Source organism: Panthera tigris, chromosome B4, assembly GCF_018350195.1.
Source record: "Panthera tigris isolate Pti1 chromosome B4, P.tigris_Pti1_mat1.1, whole genome shotgun sequence".
NCBI classification, from domain to species: domain Eukaryota; kingdom Metazoa; phylum Chordata; class Mammalia; order Carnivora; family Felidae; genus Panthera; species Panthera tigris.
This window is the reverse complement of record NC_056666.1, coordinates 132,624,835-132,641,784: the sequence shown is the minus strand read 5'-3', so window position 1 is coordinate 132,641,784 and position 16,950 is coordinate 132,624,835. Positions and strand designations below refer to the sequence as shown.

General features: G+C 38.6%; 1 protein-coding gene across 3 annotated transcripts in view; it reads left to right on the top strand.

The window, feature by feature from the left end:
- The window catches only part of MRTFA (myocardin related transcription factor A), a 212,892-nt gene that overhangs the window by 26,454 nt on the left and 169,488 nt on the right, over positions 1–16,950 (top strand). For 2 of the 3 annotated variants that reach the window (XM_042993349.1, XM_042993347.1), the window contains exon 3: positions 8,361–8,422. The exons of the other annotated variant lie outside the window; for it this stretch is intronic. In XM_042993349.1, the coding sequence (XP_042849283.1) occupies positions 8,361–8,422 (62 nt within the window). The remainder of the gene's footprint in view (positions 1–8,360; positions 8,423–16,950) is intronic. 3 annotated transcript variants of the gene reach the window in all.

Sequence of the window (16,950 nt, the reverse complement as noted above, 5' to 3'; positions counted from 1 at the left end):
TGTACTTAAGTGCAGGTAGACTTCGACAAAACTTTATCTATAGACCAACTTTCTGTCATTTTCAAGCATCCAAAAGAGTGCTGAACTCAAAACCAAGAAATAGAAAAGCCAGTGCCTTAGATAGTCAAGAATGAACTCTGGAGTGTTGTTGACAATTCCTGAAGAGACTCAAAGTGCCAGAGTGCTGCGAATAGCTGGTTCTTTCAGAAGATGGAGGAGTGTGTTGATGAAACTTGCAAATAGGTCAGCATTTTTTGAGAAGAAAGCCAAAAAGTATAGGTGAATGGACATGCAAGAAAAGGCAAGAAAGTGGAGTAGAGTGTGGTGGTAGTCACAGTGGACAAGATTTGAAGTGACCAGTGCAGTGAATGAATGGGAAACTCTTGAGAACCGTGATGGAGATCCAGAAGACAAGACATGTGTTTGTGGAGTGGACATGGACCAGCCCATAGGAGCACCTTTAAATACAAAATGCTTTGAAGCCACAGGCAGAAGAACCCTCTCCTTTGAATGTGAATGAAAACCACCGTGACATATCATTTGACACTTGTTAGGATAGCTGTTGTCAAAAAAACTGTGAGGAGAAATTGGAGCCCTGGTGTATCACCGGTGAGACTATACAATGGTACAGCTGCTGTGGAAAACAATTTTGTGATTCCTCAAAAAGTTAAACATAAAATTGCCATAGGATCCAGCAATTCTACTCCTAAGTGATACCCAGAAGAATTGAGAGAGGGGACTTAACAGATACTTGTTTTCCAATGTTCACAGCACCATTATTCACAGTAACCAAAAGGTGGAACAACCCAACAACCCAAATGTCCCTCCACTGATGATAGGATAAACAAAATGTGGTGTATACACACACACACACACACACACACACACACACACACACACACGATAAATTGTTATTTAGCCTTAAGAGAAGGAAATTCTGGGGGCGCCTAGGTGGCTTAGTTGAACGTCCGACTTCGGCTCAGGTCATGACCTCGCGGTTTGTGGATTCGAGTCCTGCGTCGGGCTCTGTGCTGACAGCTCGGAGGCTGGAACCTGCTTTGGATTCTGTCTCCCTCTCTCTCTGCCCCTCCCCTGCTCATGCTCTATCTCTCTCTGTCTCAAAAATGAATATAAACGTTAAAAAAAATTTTTTTTTTAAAAAGAAGGAAATTCTGATACATGCTACAACATGAACGAACCTTGAAGACATTATGCTAAGTGAAAGATTTCAGATGCAGAGGGACAGGTATTATATGACTCCACTCACATGAGGCACCTAGATGGGCAAATTCATAGAGATAGGAAGTAGAATAGATGTTACCAGGGACTAGAGGAAGGGGAAATGGGGAGTTACTATTTAAATGGGTATGGTTTCTGTTTTGGATGAGAAATTTTTGGAAATGGATACTGGAGATGGTTGCACAACATTGTGAATGCACTTAATGCCACTGAACTGTACACTTAAAAATGGTTAAAATGGAGGGGTGCCTGGGTGGTTCAGTTGGTTAAGCATCTGACTTCAGGTCAGGTCATGATCTCATGGTTTATGAGTTCGATCCCCGCATCGGGCTATGTGCTGACCGCTCAGAGCCTGGAGCCTGCTTCGGATTCTGCGTCTCCTTCTCTCCCTGCCCCTTCCCTGCTCGTGTTCTGTCTCTGTCTCTCAAAAATAAAAGAACATTAGAAAAAAACTTTTAAAAAGTTTAAAAAATGGCAAATTTTATGTGAAGTATATTTTAACACTCCCTCCCTCACCCCAGAACCTTCTACGTTAGGTATAGCTGTTTATGCACGTGTGGGAGCATAGATAGGGAGGGCACGCATGTTCAGACTTCAATGATTATGGAGACGTGCTCTTTCTGGTAGTGCAATAACCAGCCAAGTCATTCAGCTCCTTCTGCAGCCACGTTTGTAAGCATAGGAGAGTCACTCAGTCATTAAGAAAATGGTAAATTTTACAAGAAACTTGAAATTGTTTCTGGAAAAGAGTACTAGGGGACTGGAGTAAGAAACCTAGTTTTCACTATATACCTTATTCTTGTGTTATTTACAATTTTATTTATTTAGTTAGTTTTAAAGATTTTACTTTGAAATAATCTCCACACCCAACGTGGGGCTCAAACTCACAACCCTGAGGTCAAGAGTTGCACGCTCCACCGTCTGAGCCAGCCAAGTGCCCCAGTTTTTAAAAAAATCAGTTATATATTACCAATTTTGGAAAATTTAAATATTCTATTATAGAAAAACATGGAATAAGAAAAAAGTTCATTTTTTTCTGTTTGAGAAAACAGGGATTTGCACATTTAAGACGATGGACAGAGGTGTTCAGATCAGGTTTGAGGCCTAGAGTTCTCTCTTATTTATAACGCTGGTAGACAAATGAGCTCCTGCTCCTATGACTTCACTTCCAATAGAGGCTTTGCTGGGGTTGCTGTCCACCCATCATCTCTGCAAATAACCGCTTTACAGTGTTAGAAGAATTACTTAAGAGAATAGATGTTCAAATACCATAAAGTGGGTTTTGCTTTGCAGTTTCAAAAAGTGAGGGCTAGGGGCACCTGGGTGGCTCAGTCAGCTGAGCGTCCGACTTCAGCTCAGGTCATGATCTCGCAGTTTGTGGGTTCAAGCCCCGCGTTGGGCTCTGTGCTGACAGCTCAGAGCCTGGAGCCTGTTTCAGATTCTGTGTCTCCCTCTCTCTCTGACCCTCCCCTGTTCATGCTGTCTCTCTCTCTGTCTCAAAAATAAATAAATGTTAAAAAAAAATTCAAAAAGTGAGGGCTATATCTGTGTGTCTGGAGCTATGACAGCTGAGTCTTAATTACACAAGATATGGGAGGTGCTGCCATGGCTTGTTATGGGGTGCTGGCAGAGGAAGGCAAAAGTGGGAACTTTGGTAGAGTTTGAAATTCTTATGAATGGGAGGTTTGAAATTTTAACTATCTATCTATCTATCTATCTGTCTGTCTGTCTGTCTGTCTGTCTGTCTGTCTTTTCAAGATTTTCTTTTTAAGCAATCTCTACATCCAATGTGGTGATTGAACTCACAACCCCGAGTTCGAGAGTCACATACTCCACTGACTGAGCTAGTGAGGTGCCCTGAAATTTTAGGTTTTTTTGTTACGTATTGTGTGTGTTTCAGTCTCTTACTGAGCATTTGTTACGTTGAATGCTGCAGCTGGGTTGATCAGTGTGGCTGTGTAGGTCTTCCTTTTCCCTTCCCTCCTCTCCTCTCTCCCTTTATAGCATATATGGTATTGCTTCCTTTTTCCCCCTTGTCACCTTCGTCAGTGAGGTAGTAACTGTTCTTTAAAATCTCTTTGCAGGGATGCCTGTGTGGCTCAGTGTGTTAAGCATCCAACTTCGGTTCAGGTCATGATCTCATGGTTCATGGATTCAAGCCTTGCATCGGGCTCTCTGCTGACAGCTCAGAGCCGGGAGCCTGCTTCGGATTCTCTCTCTCCCTCTCTCTCTGCCCCTGCCCCGCTCATGCTCTATCTCTCTCTCTCTCAAAATAAGTAAAGATTAAAAAAAAAAAATCTCTTTCCTAATTAAATTGATATTTGGAAAGAAAAGCTTTTAGGTGGTTGTGAAGGGCAGCAGGATACATTGCTGCTTGTAGGTTTCTGGTCTCCTCTAGAGGAGGTTATGGACACTTCTGGAAATAGTTTCTCTTGACTCTCTCCTTTTGAGACTCTCTAATAGCATCAGCCAGTACTAGGACTTTGAGGGGCTACCTGGGTTGACATTTCTGACTCTTCCACTTCCTCTAGGAGGTCCAGTCTACTTGCTCTTTCTTTGGAAGTGTAACACAGAGTACATAGAACAATCAGGCAGAATGAAATTAAGGTTTTTTTCCATAGATGTTCAGTTTGAGGAGGTATGTAACCACACCTTGTTGAGGCTGATTGCTTAAAAACCATAGTGCGTTCATTTAACTGGGAATTGTTTTTTCTCTTCCTTTTTTGGTATCAGAGTCAAACCTTTATATTGATTTTCCCCCCCCCCTCTTTCTTTCCTCTTCCATTTTTCCCCTTTCATTCCATTTTTTATTATTGTCCCTTTATTCTTTGCATCCTTTCCTCCTCAAGTTAAAATGAGATAGTAGCATTCTTTTCAGATGAAATGATTGTTTGAAAGAAGACGCTGAATTCTATGAAATTCCTTATTTTTTTGTGTGTGGGAAGTTTATTTTTTAGAAGATGAGGACAGTGTCATCTTAGATTGTAAAAATTCTCATTTCCTTTGGAATATAAGGAAAACTTTTTATTTTGTAAATATTTTTAAGTTTACTTTGAAAGAGAGCGAGAGAGAGAATGAGCAGGGGAGGGGCAGCGTGGGGGCACAGAGAACCTGAAGCAGGCTTGATCCTGCTTGTGAGGGCTCGATGTGGGGCTCGAACTCATGAACCATGAGATCATAACCTGAGCAGAAGTCAGATGCTTAACCAACTGAGCCACCCAGGCACCCAGGAAAACTTAAAAATTTTTTTTAATGTTTATTTATTTTTGAGAGTGAGACAGAGTGTGAGTGGGGGAGGAGCAGAGAGAGAGGGAGACACAGAATCCGAAGCAGGCTCCAGGCTCTGAGCTGTCAGCACAGAGACCGATATGGGGCTCAAACTTACAAACAGTGTAACACAATAAACAGTGTAACAAACAGTGAGCCACCGAGGTGCCCTCTCCCAGGAAGACATTTTAAAGCTACACTGCCAGTAGAGATTCTAACATGTTTCACTGGAGGGTGCAGTGCCGCGGGCACTGGATTCACTGCATGCTGCAGTGCCCCTGGCACTGGATTCACTGCATGCAGCAGTGCCACTGGCACTGTGAGCATGTGTTGAGCCAAAAGCACTGAAAATAACTGTTAGAATTTTCTACTGTCTTGGGGTGCCTGGGTGGCTCAGTTGGTTGGGCGTCTGACTTCGGCTCAGGTCATGGTCTCGCGGTTTGTGAGTTTGAGCCCCGCATCGGGCCCTGTGCTGACAGTTCAGAGCCTGGAGCCTGCTTCAGATTTTGTGTCTCCACCTCTCTCTGCCCCTCCCATACTCATGCTCTGTCTCTGTCTCTCAATAATAAATAAACATTAAAAAAAATTTTCAAAAGAATTTTCTACTGTCTTAATTTTTAAGAAACAGCCCTTCCAAAACTTCAGGACACACACATCTGATTTTTAAATTCTTTTCAGGTAGGGAATGGGTATAGGTATTTAAATTTTTCTTCTGTTGTAATTTCCAAAGCATTTTCTGTCTCAATGAAGCAGTGTTTAGTAGCATGTAGTAAGAGAAGTACACTGGACTAGTAATCAGATTCTGATCCAAGTGTTATCAAGTCACTGAACCTTTTCTACTCTGGTTTCTCAACCCAAAATGAAGGGATTGGATGTGTAAGCTTCTAAGGTTAAATTATAAAGATTTAGTCATTCTGGATTTTATTGGCATTTCTCTAAAGCCAGTAATATAAAAGATTAGAAGAACTTTGCTTATAATACTGTTCACATAAAAATATAAGTCATTTCAGTATAACATAAGACTTGGATTCTAAAGGGGCTTAGTCAGTGGATGATCAGCACAACATTTTTTATGCTCTCGTGTAGAAATCAGTTTCAAAATACATTCTCTGACAACTTTGAACTAAAAATCCTAGATCTCATTTTGATATTAATAATTGTAAGTAAGTGGTCATTATCTTTTATTTCTATTCATATATTTTTAAAAGATAATTCATTACTATGTAGGAGTTGACTTTTTCTGTTATGGCTTCCATTGAAATGATACTGCTTGAGTCTTTCTCCCCTAAGTGCCTTTTCCTGAGAATAAAGGATTGCGTTCATACCTTTGCATAATGATCTAGAGAGTATTTTAACCTTGGCATGTTAAAACCTGGCTGACTCCATTAATATGTGACAAACTAGCACATTAGGACATTTTTTAAGTTCCAAGCCACGTGTTGTGCTTTAAATGAACAGGGGCATGTATAAAATTAATATTTAAGCCTTGAATAGCACAGACATTCAAAATGCCTGTTGCCCTGGGTGACTGATTTTCAGTGAGGCTCTTGCTTGCCCTGCACATTTCTTCCTGTGCTTTAAACAAGCAGAGTCAGGAGCGGGTTTATTCCTTTGACGCTCTGCTAACCTCTGCTTTCGGCAGGCAAAAAGGCTGCTGTTTTACTTCTTAAACTCCTACCATATGGAAAGTTTCTATAAATAAATCTTGGATTTATGATTGGACTTCTAAATTTGTAACTTCTATGATCCATGACTAAAGCCAATATAAATACCTATTTAAAATACAGACTGTACACAAAGCTGTAGCACTATTTCAGTGAGAAAGGTCACCAGCCACAATATCTAAATTATCAATTCGATTAATTTCTTCTGTCTCAGTTGGCATGAATGAGGACCTCATTTTGTTGTCAAGCAAAAACTAATGAGCCTGGTAGTTTGTAGTGAGTCCACTTTGACTTTTTGTTTTGTACATGAACTGTTGGCATAATTATGTAGCAGACATATGTATGAAAATGTAAAAATGCATTAGATTTTGACAAACGGAATTGTTTAAATGTGCTAAAGGAGCTAACAGTTTTAGAGGAATCCTGTTATTACTTTGTAAATTTGGGTCAATTGGTATTTCAGTCAACAAGTATATAATGGACACCTGTTATGTGCCAGATACTGTTAGGTCTTAGGGCTTGTCAAGTTGTATGAAAGATGATTCCTGTTCGGAAAAGTAAGAGAAAAAGAAAAAGAAATGTAGGACAATAACATGTTTTATCACTCTAATAGAAAAATGGTAGAGGTTAGAGTGGGAGAGAGATGAAGCATAAGAGACTCTTAAAAACTGAGAACAAACTGAGGGTTGATGGGGGGTGGGAGGGAGGGGAGGGTGGGGGATGGGTATCGAGGAGGGCACCTTTTGGGATGAGCACTGGGTGTTGTATGGAAACCAATTTGACAATAAATTTCATATATGAAAAAAAATAAAAAAAATAAACCAATACAAAAAAAAAAGAAAAATGGACAAATGCCATGTGCGTATGGTAGAGAGGCAAGTAGATTAACTCTGGGGAATTGAAAAGGCTTTAGAAAAAGGTTTCAGTTGTATCTTTAATAATAAAAATTATTTCTAACTGGCTATATTTTATTGAGTGCCTACTGTATACTAGGATTAGGTAATGTTACCTACCAAGGAAAAGCAGGGAAGAACATTGTCTGTAGTAGGAAAACAATGGAACTATCAAAGATTGTATATCCCAGAAGTAAGGCATTCCGTATGGCTCATGAGGAAGAGGAGCGAGATCAGTGGCTGGGTGGAATCAGGTTATGAAGGACCTCAGACTCACAGTGTCTGTCCCTGGCACCATGTTTCTGTTCTCATTTCCTTGCCTGAAAAGCCTTCCTCCCCTCTTTGCCAATGTACCTGTTTTTAAAGGTCCAGCTTCAGGGCAGCTCTTATGTGTAGCTTTTATCCCCTTTTCTCAAAGCTTATTGATTATTTTTACTGAATGATTGTACAAAAGAGTGTACCTTATAAAAGGGGAATGCATTTCTTGAGCCATTTCTTGTAGTGTATTCTGATCTTCCCAACTAGTTTCTCCTAAAGGGCAGATATGAATCCTCTTTAGCACTTGGTATAGTGCTCAGCACATTGTGGAGAATCAAGAAGTACATAAGGGATGAATATGGAACGTTTGTAGATGTATCAACTATTGAGATAGCCCAGCTGCAGTGCTTGAGATCACCAAATTTATTTAAAAGACATTTCTTTCTTTCTTTTTTTTTTTTTTAGTGTTTATTTATTTATTTTGAGAGGGGGAGAGAGAGCACTAGCAGGGGAGGGGGAGAGAGGGAGAGAGGGAGAGAGGGAGAGAGAGAATTCTAAAGAGGCTCCACTCTGTCAGCACAGAGCCTGACATGGGGCTTGATCTCACAGACTGTGAGATCATGACCTGAGCAGAAATCAAGAGTTGGATGCTCAACTGACTGAGCCACCCAGGTGCCCCTAAAAGGCATTTCTTAACACCAGTAGGAGCAATTTTAAGAGAGATAGGTCAGTTGTGATTTGGATGTAAAATGAGTTAATAAGAGTATCCCATAGGGTTGTTGAGGATTAAATTAATTAGTACGTTTAAGCACTTAGAACAGTACCTAGCATATATAGTAAGTGCTCAATCAAGTGTTACCTATTATTTAACTCCACCTATCTGGGCCTTTTTGCCAGTGACAGAGCTCAACCACTGTTGTAGGCATGAAGAGGATAGAAAGGAGATTAACAGCTTCATACCTTTGAAAGCAAATGCCCTTTAGGAACTGGAAGAACTGCTTCTATTGCATGAACTTTTGTTTTTCTGTTTGTGTTTTAGTGATCGAGGGGTATGGTTGGCATGGAATTGAATTTCATCTGTCTGTGGGAGTTGTAAACAAGGTAGGTCGCAGGTTTATTTATTTTTTCTGTCTCCTAAGCTGGTTTGTTAGTATTTTCAGTTCTGCTGAACTAGAATAGATCAGATTTGATTGTTGTGTAGGGATGCACCTATCATAGACCCGTGATGGTCTGTCGTTGTTTATCTAATGTTGTGGATTACATCAAGTATTTTGTTAGAATATATTGAATTCACGCACATGCATGTACAAACCACAATCCAATCCTTGGAGGGCAGAAGTTCTTATATTAGAGCCATTATGTAAACCAGCTTGGGGTAATGGGTAGTGACAGGCTAGCTAATTCTTCTGGTCACTCTAATGTTCAGTAGCTTAATATGAGTAGTAGACTAAATGCAACAAAGGGCCTGTTTTGACAGTAGCCAGGCCATCATGGCAACAATAAATTTTGTTACTGATGATAGAATCTGTCTATCTGTAACCAGTAGAGTTTGATTTGACACAGCATGCTGTGTTCCTATCTTAAGCTCTGGGCTAAACAAAAGTATACTAGATATGGCTTTGGCTCCTGTATCTGTCTTGTGTCAGATGCCCACAAAAAGCTATAGATGGCAGCTTCACACAGCTCTGCAAACCTATTTCTGTCAGAACATTTCCTGTGAAAGTAAGGTAGTGCTAGTTCATGTAGTTCTAGTTTTCTGTGGTCTTAGGTATGTGGAGATCTCATTGCTCATTGGTACAGGAAACTCGGACTGCTCAGAGAAAGAACTTGATAGCCAGAAAAAATAATGACACTCTTCCCTGCAATCCCCCCAACTAGGAATCCTGTCACCTTGTGTATAGGGTTCTACAGGTTGATGACAACCGTGGGCTCTTGTTGCACCTGCACATAGGACAGCAGAAATTCTTGAGACTGCTGTCTCTCAGTCACAAAGAACAGTTATCATAAATATATTGCTACAAGGAAAAACTGTTGAGATACTTTATTTACTTTTTTTAAGTAAGCTTTATGCCCAATGTGGGGCTCGAACTCATGGCCCTGAGATCAAGAGTCACACACTCTACCAGCCAAGCCAGTCAGGTGCCCCATTGAGTTACTTTCTGTAGCAAAAGGAGCATGGTCCTTGGAATTGACCCTGCTGCCTCGGAAGGGAGGTGGGGAGGGTAGATGAAAGTTTAACTTTCCCAGATGAATCCTTTTCTTTGTCATCTGGTGGCCTGAATATTGGGGTCTGGTCTGTGTGGTCAGTCAGGAAATTATCTTCTTTCTGTTTTCCCGCTTTTTATTGGGGTGGTAATGAACAGGAACTATTTCATGGAAATACTGTAAGAATAAGTGGAAATGAAAGAAATTAATGGAAAGGAAAGAAACTTAAAATTTCCTGAACACCTATTAAGGATTAGGCATGTTACTGTAAATTTTCATAGTATGTTCTTATATTGAAATACATAAAGTTCACTGATATTACACTTTTTCACGTCTAAGTAGATAACATTGTGGGTATCACCACCTTGAACTGTTTGACCTTTATTAAAGCCATTTAGAAGAAAGAGAATTAATTCTCTATTGACACATGTTACTTCATTTGTCTGCTAGAACATTCTTTTATAAAGGAAAAAAAGAAAATACCTACATGAGTTAGTAGAGTCTTTTTGTTTTTGTTTTTATTTAGAAAATAAAAACAGACTTGCTACTGATTTAGCCAGAGGCAGAAAGGAGACTAGCAGGCCTGAAATTAGAGACACCTGTGCTGTTTTGGGAAGTTGAGACTCTTGACCCAGGCTTTGCTGAAGTTGGTGCAGGGGAGGTCAGAGTAGGTTAATATTTTCATAGCTCAAAGCAAATGTGAATTGGGGTTGTTTATAGGTGCAGTTTTGCTTGGTCTCTGTAGTTGAAAACAAGTAAGTAAAATACAGTGCTGCCATCTTGGGAAACTTCTGCAAAAGTCCCTGAAGCCATGCAAATTAATCTCCAAAAATACCAAAAAAATCCCCCATTTGGATGTTTTGCTTTGCTGGCTGAGGGAATTGACTGTTGTCATCACGCTGGTAAAGAAATTGTCCCACATTCTTTTAAGATAATTCTAGATTTGATTTTCTTCTTTTAAGTTTCCTTTTGAAATTCTCCTCTGATAGGAGGTACCATCTCTACATCTCAGGCATATGCAATAATGTGGGATCAAAATAAATTGTTACCTGTCTCCTAGATGATAGGAAGTTAAGTTGGAGTATTCCTTCTCCTTATTCTACATTTAACGTATCCAGATGTATTGTCTTTCTACTCTTAAGATAGTTAAGCTTTTATGGTCTTAGCAGTTGACACAGTACTGTCCTTTATTGGGCTGAAATGGAAGCATTAATATTTCTTAACCTATGATGATTTTCATTTTTATTTTCCTGTCTGTAGAATGAATTGTATTTTTTCTCTTGGCTGCTTCCTTTCTTCAATCAGAGAAACTCTAGTATGTAATTCTTCCTTCTTGCTTCAGCAAACAAATACCGCTTTTTAAAAAACAGCTTTATTGATGTATAATTTATATACTGCAAAATTTGCCTGTTTGAAGTGTATATAAGTCAATGATTTTTATTAAATTTGTAGAGTTATGCAACCCTTATTAGATTCCAGTGTCACATTTCCAGCTCCCCCAGAAGATCCCTTGTAGACACTACTTTTTAGCTTTACATCATCTACAGATTTTGTTAAGTTCTGTATCAGATTTAATCTTTTTCCTACAAAGTTTCCCATTGTTTATTTTCCCTTTATTTTTATACTAGTTGCTTATTACAGGTCAAACATACTACCCTTTTGTCACTTTTCTTCTATTTTCTTACCACTTTTTAAAAGTGTAACCTTTCTTTTCTTTTTGTTTTTTTTTTTTTTTTTTTTTTTTAATGTTTTATTTTTGGGAGAGAGAGCACAAGCAGGGGAAGGGCAGAGAAAGGGGAACAGAGGATCCAAAGCAGGCTCTGCACTGCAGCAGCAAACCTGATATGGGGCTCAAACTCACAAACCATGAGATCATGGCCTGAAGGGAAGTCGGATGCTCAACTGACTAAGCCACCCAGGCATCCAAAAGTGTAATCTTTCTTGAAATGAAGGGCTTTAGCTTTTATATGAAGTGTTATTTATTTTTTCCTTGAAAGACTATTCTGTAATGTTTCAGGCCTTTTAGTAAAAGCTCTTGTAATATTTTTGGTTTCCTTTTCACTCCATTTGTTATTTGTTTTTACTTTTATTTCTTTTTTTTTTAAATTATTTTTATTTTTTTAGAGCATGAGCGGGAGAGAGGGGCAGAGGGAGAGAGAGAGAGAATCTTAAGCAGGCTCCATTCTCAGCACAGAGCCTGATGTGGGGTTTGATCCCATGACCTGAGTCAAAATCAAGAGTTGGGCACTCAACTGACTGAGCCACCCAGGCATCCCTATTACTTGTTTTTAAAGGAAATCATTTACCTGTTTATTTCTCTTTGTGTATATAGATGAGATATTTACTAATTTGGAGACATCTGCTCTGTACATGAGTGTTCAGATGCTTTAAATAAGGTAGATAAATACTCTAGTACATGTGAACTTTTAAACTTTTTTTTTTAAGATTTTATTTTTAAGTAATCTCTGAACTCAGTGTGGCGCTCGAACTTACAACCCTGAGATCAAGAGTCACACGCTCTACTGACTGAGCTGGCCAGGCACCCTGAACTTTTAAAAGTTTTTGGTGTATTTGTTATCAATTTCAACATAGCAAACTATCCTAAAACTCAGCAATTTAAAATAATAATAAACATTATCTCATACAGTCTCTGTGGCTCAGGAATGTGGGAGCAGCTTAACTAAGTGATTCTGACTCTGAGGTTGTACTCATATTTGCTAGGGCTCTGGTCATCTGAAGCTTGACTGGGACTGGAGGATCTATTTCTAAGATGGCTTATTCACACGGCTGTGGCAGAAGGCCTCAGTTTCTCACTGGCTATGGGCTGGAGGCCCAAGTTTCTTACCAGATCGATCTCTACATAGGACTGCTTGAGTATTGTCATGATATAGCAGCTGGCTTCCCTCTAGAGCTTCCTGTCTCTGTGGGTTTGCCTGTTCTAGACATTTCATATAAATGGAATCCTACGATATGTACTCTTTTGTAATTGGCTTCTTTCACTTAGCGTAATGTTTTCAAGGTTCATCTATGAGTTGTAGCATTTATCAGTACTTCATTCCTTTTTAAGGATGGATAATATTCCATTGTATGGATAAACCACGTCTTAGAAATCCATGTATCAGTTAGTGGTCATTTGGGTTGTTTCTAATCTTTGGCAGTTATGAATAATGCCACTATGACCATTTGTGTACAAGTTTTTGTGTGGATGCATGTTTTCCTATTTCTTAGGTATATACCTGAGGGTTGAAGCCTATATATTTTTATCCCTCTGTCTTACTGCAGTAGAATTCTAACTGAACTTACCACCTCTTTAATTTGCCTTTTACTTTGCTATCGAAGTTATCTTTCTGACATGGAGATTTAATCACTTCATATCTCTACTTCTGTGTTTTCAGTCGCTCCTCATAGCTTTCAGGAAAAAGTCCAAAGTCAGCCTATCACACAGTCTATTTATGATCTGGCTCCTGCCTGCCTTTAAATTTTTCCTGCCATACTTTGCATTCTTGTTCACTTAACCTCAACTGATATCATGCTTTTTCCCATTAAGATTTTCATGCTTCTATCATTGTCTCGAATGGTTAATCATTTTCTTTGCATGGGAAATAACTAGTTACTCTTTAGAAATCAGCTCTGGACCCATTTGTGGTTGACTTTATTACCTTTGTTTAATTCAAATACTCCTTTTCTCTGCTCTTACAATACCTTTACCATAATGCTTATCATGCTGTTCTCTGGATGTTGATTCTTGTTTTTTTCCCAGGTAGACTGCAAAACCCTGAGGGAAGGCACCATATTTTCTTTACTCTGTATCTCTAGGCCTAACAATAACACAGAAAAGTAGTTAGTATCTAGTGGGTTGTTTAATATCTAAATGCCAGGCAATACTCTATCATTTTACATTTGTTATGTTATATAATCTTTACAACAACGCTTTATATTAGGCACTGTTCTTGTCTTCCCTTTAAAAATGAAGATAGCAAAGCACAGAGAGATTTAGTCATTTGCTGAAAGTTGTGCAAATAGCAAATGGTAGAGCTGGAATTTGGAAGAGCTGGTATTTGAACTTGCACATTCTGAGTCCAGAGCCTGTGTTCTTATTTACACTGCTATGCTGCTGCCATGGAGTTTGACACTTAGATATTTAATAAGTGTTTGTGGATGAGTGAACGAACATTCATTGTTTCTGCACGCAGAGCTTTTACTGCAGAACTGGTAGTGTTGAGGTCCTGCTAATAGTATGCTTATTCTTGGGGTTATAAGGAAGGGAAGACAGAGGTTTGAGTCACAGTGGTCTGAATTCCTATCCTGCTCCATGACTTCTGCTTCTTGATTCATTTCTCTATTCGTTTCCTACTTTTACCAAAGAGAATGATCCTGTTACTCTTCCGTAATCCTTTAGGTAATACTCACATTAAGATTCCTGAGTTTTGTGTCTTGGACTGTTTTCCTCCCCAAACTTTTATTTTGATAACATTAAAAAAATTTTTTTTAATGTTTATTTATTTTTGAGAGAGAGGGAGAGAGAGAGAGACAGACAGACAGAACATGAGCAGGGGAGAGACAGAGAGACAGGGAGACCCAGAATCCGAAGCAGGATCCAGGCTCCAAGGCGTCAGCACAGAGCCCGACGTGTAGCCTGAACCCATGAACTGCAAGATCATGACCTGAGCCAAAGTCGGATGCTTAACCGACCGAGCCACCCAGACACCCCTATTTTGATAACATTTAAACCTTGAGAATAGTTTAAAGACTGATACTGTGGTCACCCATATACCCGTTTGACTAGATTTATCAATTTTGAATATGCTGCCACATTTTTGTGTTCTGTTTGCACACACACACATACATACATACATGCACACATATGAAATTTTGCTGAAACATTTAAGGATCACTTGCAGATATCATGACACTTTACTCCTAAATATCTCAGCATTTATTTCCAAAGAGTAAGGAGATTGCTTCTACACCACCATAGTGTAGCTTTTACATTCAGGAACTTTAGTATTGGTATGTTGTATATTGTCCTCTAATACACAATCTATATTATATATTTCTGTAGTCCTAATAATGTCCTTTATACCTTATTTTAAAGCTTTGGAATCTAGAATTCAGTTAAGAATTACAGTGCCTTTAGTTGTAGTGTCTCTTACCCTAAAACAGTTCCTAAAATGCTGTTTTAGGAAGGGAGCGGTGTCTTCCATGACACTGACATTTTGAGAGATGAGTTGCTTTGTAAACTACCATTCAATTTCAATTTATCTGTTTCCTCTTGAGTAGCTTCAGGATAAATATTGTGGGCAGGATGTTTTGTCTTTCTTACTGCTAAACATCAGGAGGCCCACGATGGTAGTTTCATTAATGGTGATGTTAAAACTCACATTTGGTTAGTTCCTGTCTGCCAGATTTACCGATTATATAGGTGCCTTTTTCCCTTTGTAATATATAATTGATTAGAGTAATACCGATTTTTTTTTTTATATCTCTTGTGCAGAAGTACCGTGTGGTTGTCACAATAGAAGTGCGTATTAAGCAACACACTAAATTGGCTAACAGTGTTTAAAAGTTGAGTATTATGTGCAAGGCAGTATGTATGAAATGGAGTTCGCAGTTTATTTGATTTGAGCTTCTTTGTAATGTGAACTTTTATAAGTACAGAGTTTAAATGATTGCTGTAGAGTCTTGGGATGAAAATGAAGTTTTTTTGGGTCATAGGAATTTTTGCTGATAACCTTTTCATAGTTGCACTTCAGTGGAGTATTAATATTTTTCATAGTTTTCAGACAAATTCTTTTCCTGCTTTTAAAATCTCCTTCTCCAGTCTTTTTCTGTGTGCCTTGAAACCATGCAGCTCTTCATGAGAGCTCTGGAACTAATCTGGGTTTGAACCCTGGCTCAGCCCTTTAATCATTAGGTGATCTTGAACAGGTTATTTAACCTCTTTGTACCTCAATATTCTTCTCTGTGTAATAAGGGGAATAATAATACCCTCATAAACTCACTGCATGGATCGAATAAGCATTTGCCACTGTTTCTGGTCACAGATCTTTGTAAGTGTGGTATATTCTTTTCAGTCTGACAAAACTTGTCACATATTAATTACTCAGTGACTTTTTCCTTAAATCTGTGCCCTATACATGTATACATAAACATATAAATGTACTTGTAGACTTTGTTCAAGGAAATAATCTTACACATTTCTTCTATAATTCTCTCTGTCCTATCCTTTCTTCACGAAACTTGGGGAAAATGTGGATAAACTTTTAACTAAGAACACTTGTAGAATCCATATGTTAACCTTTTTTTTTCTTGGATGTTTACATTTGCTGCATACCATTTTAAAAATAACCCCCAGGGACTGCCTTGTGCTAGGAAAAAAATGGTAAGTATTCTCTCTACTTCAGATCATATGATCTTAATGCTACCTTGGAAATAGTTAAGTTCAAGGCACTGGGCTGACATCTCTGCCCTGTGTTGGAGGCCACAGTTCATTTATGTGGCCATCAGTTGATCTAAGGAGAGTATCGGCCAAATTTTTCAGTGGTGCTTAATGACAGAGGTACTGAATCTTCAGAGGGTATTTGGAAAAGTACTTGGTTGTTGCAGTGACTCTGGGGAGGGAGGAGACACACCACTGGCATTTAGTGGTCAGTGACCAAGGATAATAAAACAAAGAATTATCCACCCAAAATGCCAGTAGCATTGTTGAGAGACTGAGATACTTGAACCTAAGGGCTTGGTGAATTGGTAGGTACAGTTTTATTTTATCTTAGTTATTAAAAAAAGATTATTATTGCTGAAGGCAGGAAATTTTTTGAAAGAATATTTCAGAGCTGTAGTATATACTCTATTCTTAAAGGAGAATTAGGCCATTTTTTCCCATTTGGGAGAGTAAGGTATTTCCCTGAAAATTCAGAAAGTGTTTCTATTATGAATGTGCATTGGTGGTATTTAATCCCTAAAATTAGGAGTAATTGAATGGTTAAAATTGTTTAATGGTTAAAGAAAGTTAGCATTATATTTCTTTAGTAGTCTTCTATCTCCATGATGGGTAGAAATAACGTAATTTGTGCTTGGCACTCCAGCAACGCTTGAATATTGTTTGTACTGTTACCGTTTTTTCCCCCAGAAGACCAAATGATGCATTTTTTTGGCAGATCAATAAGATTATATTAAGGAATGTAATTAAACTTGTTGTAGCTTGTTTCACTTGAGCCTAATGTAGGACTTGACAAAGATTTTAAGAAAGATAAGTATTCTCAGCTTTCAGGCAGTGTTTCTCAAACTTTTTTGGCTATGACTCATAATTATAGACATTCTATTTTAGCACCTAATTATATGGATAAGTATATGGATACCTGAAACAAAAGTTTTATGAAATAAAACCCTTAACTACATGTGGCACAATCTGATAATTTCAGTTT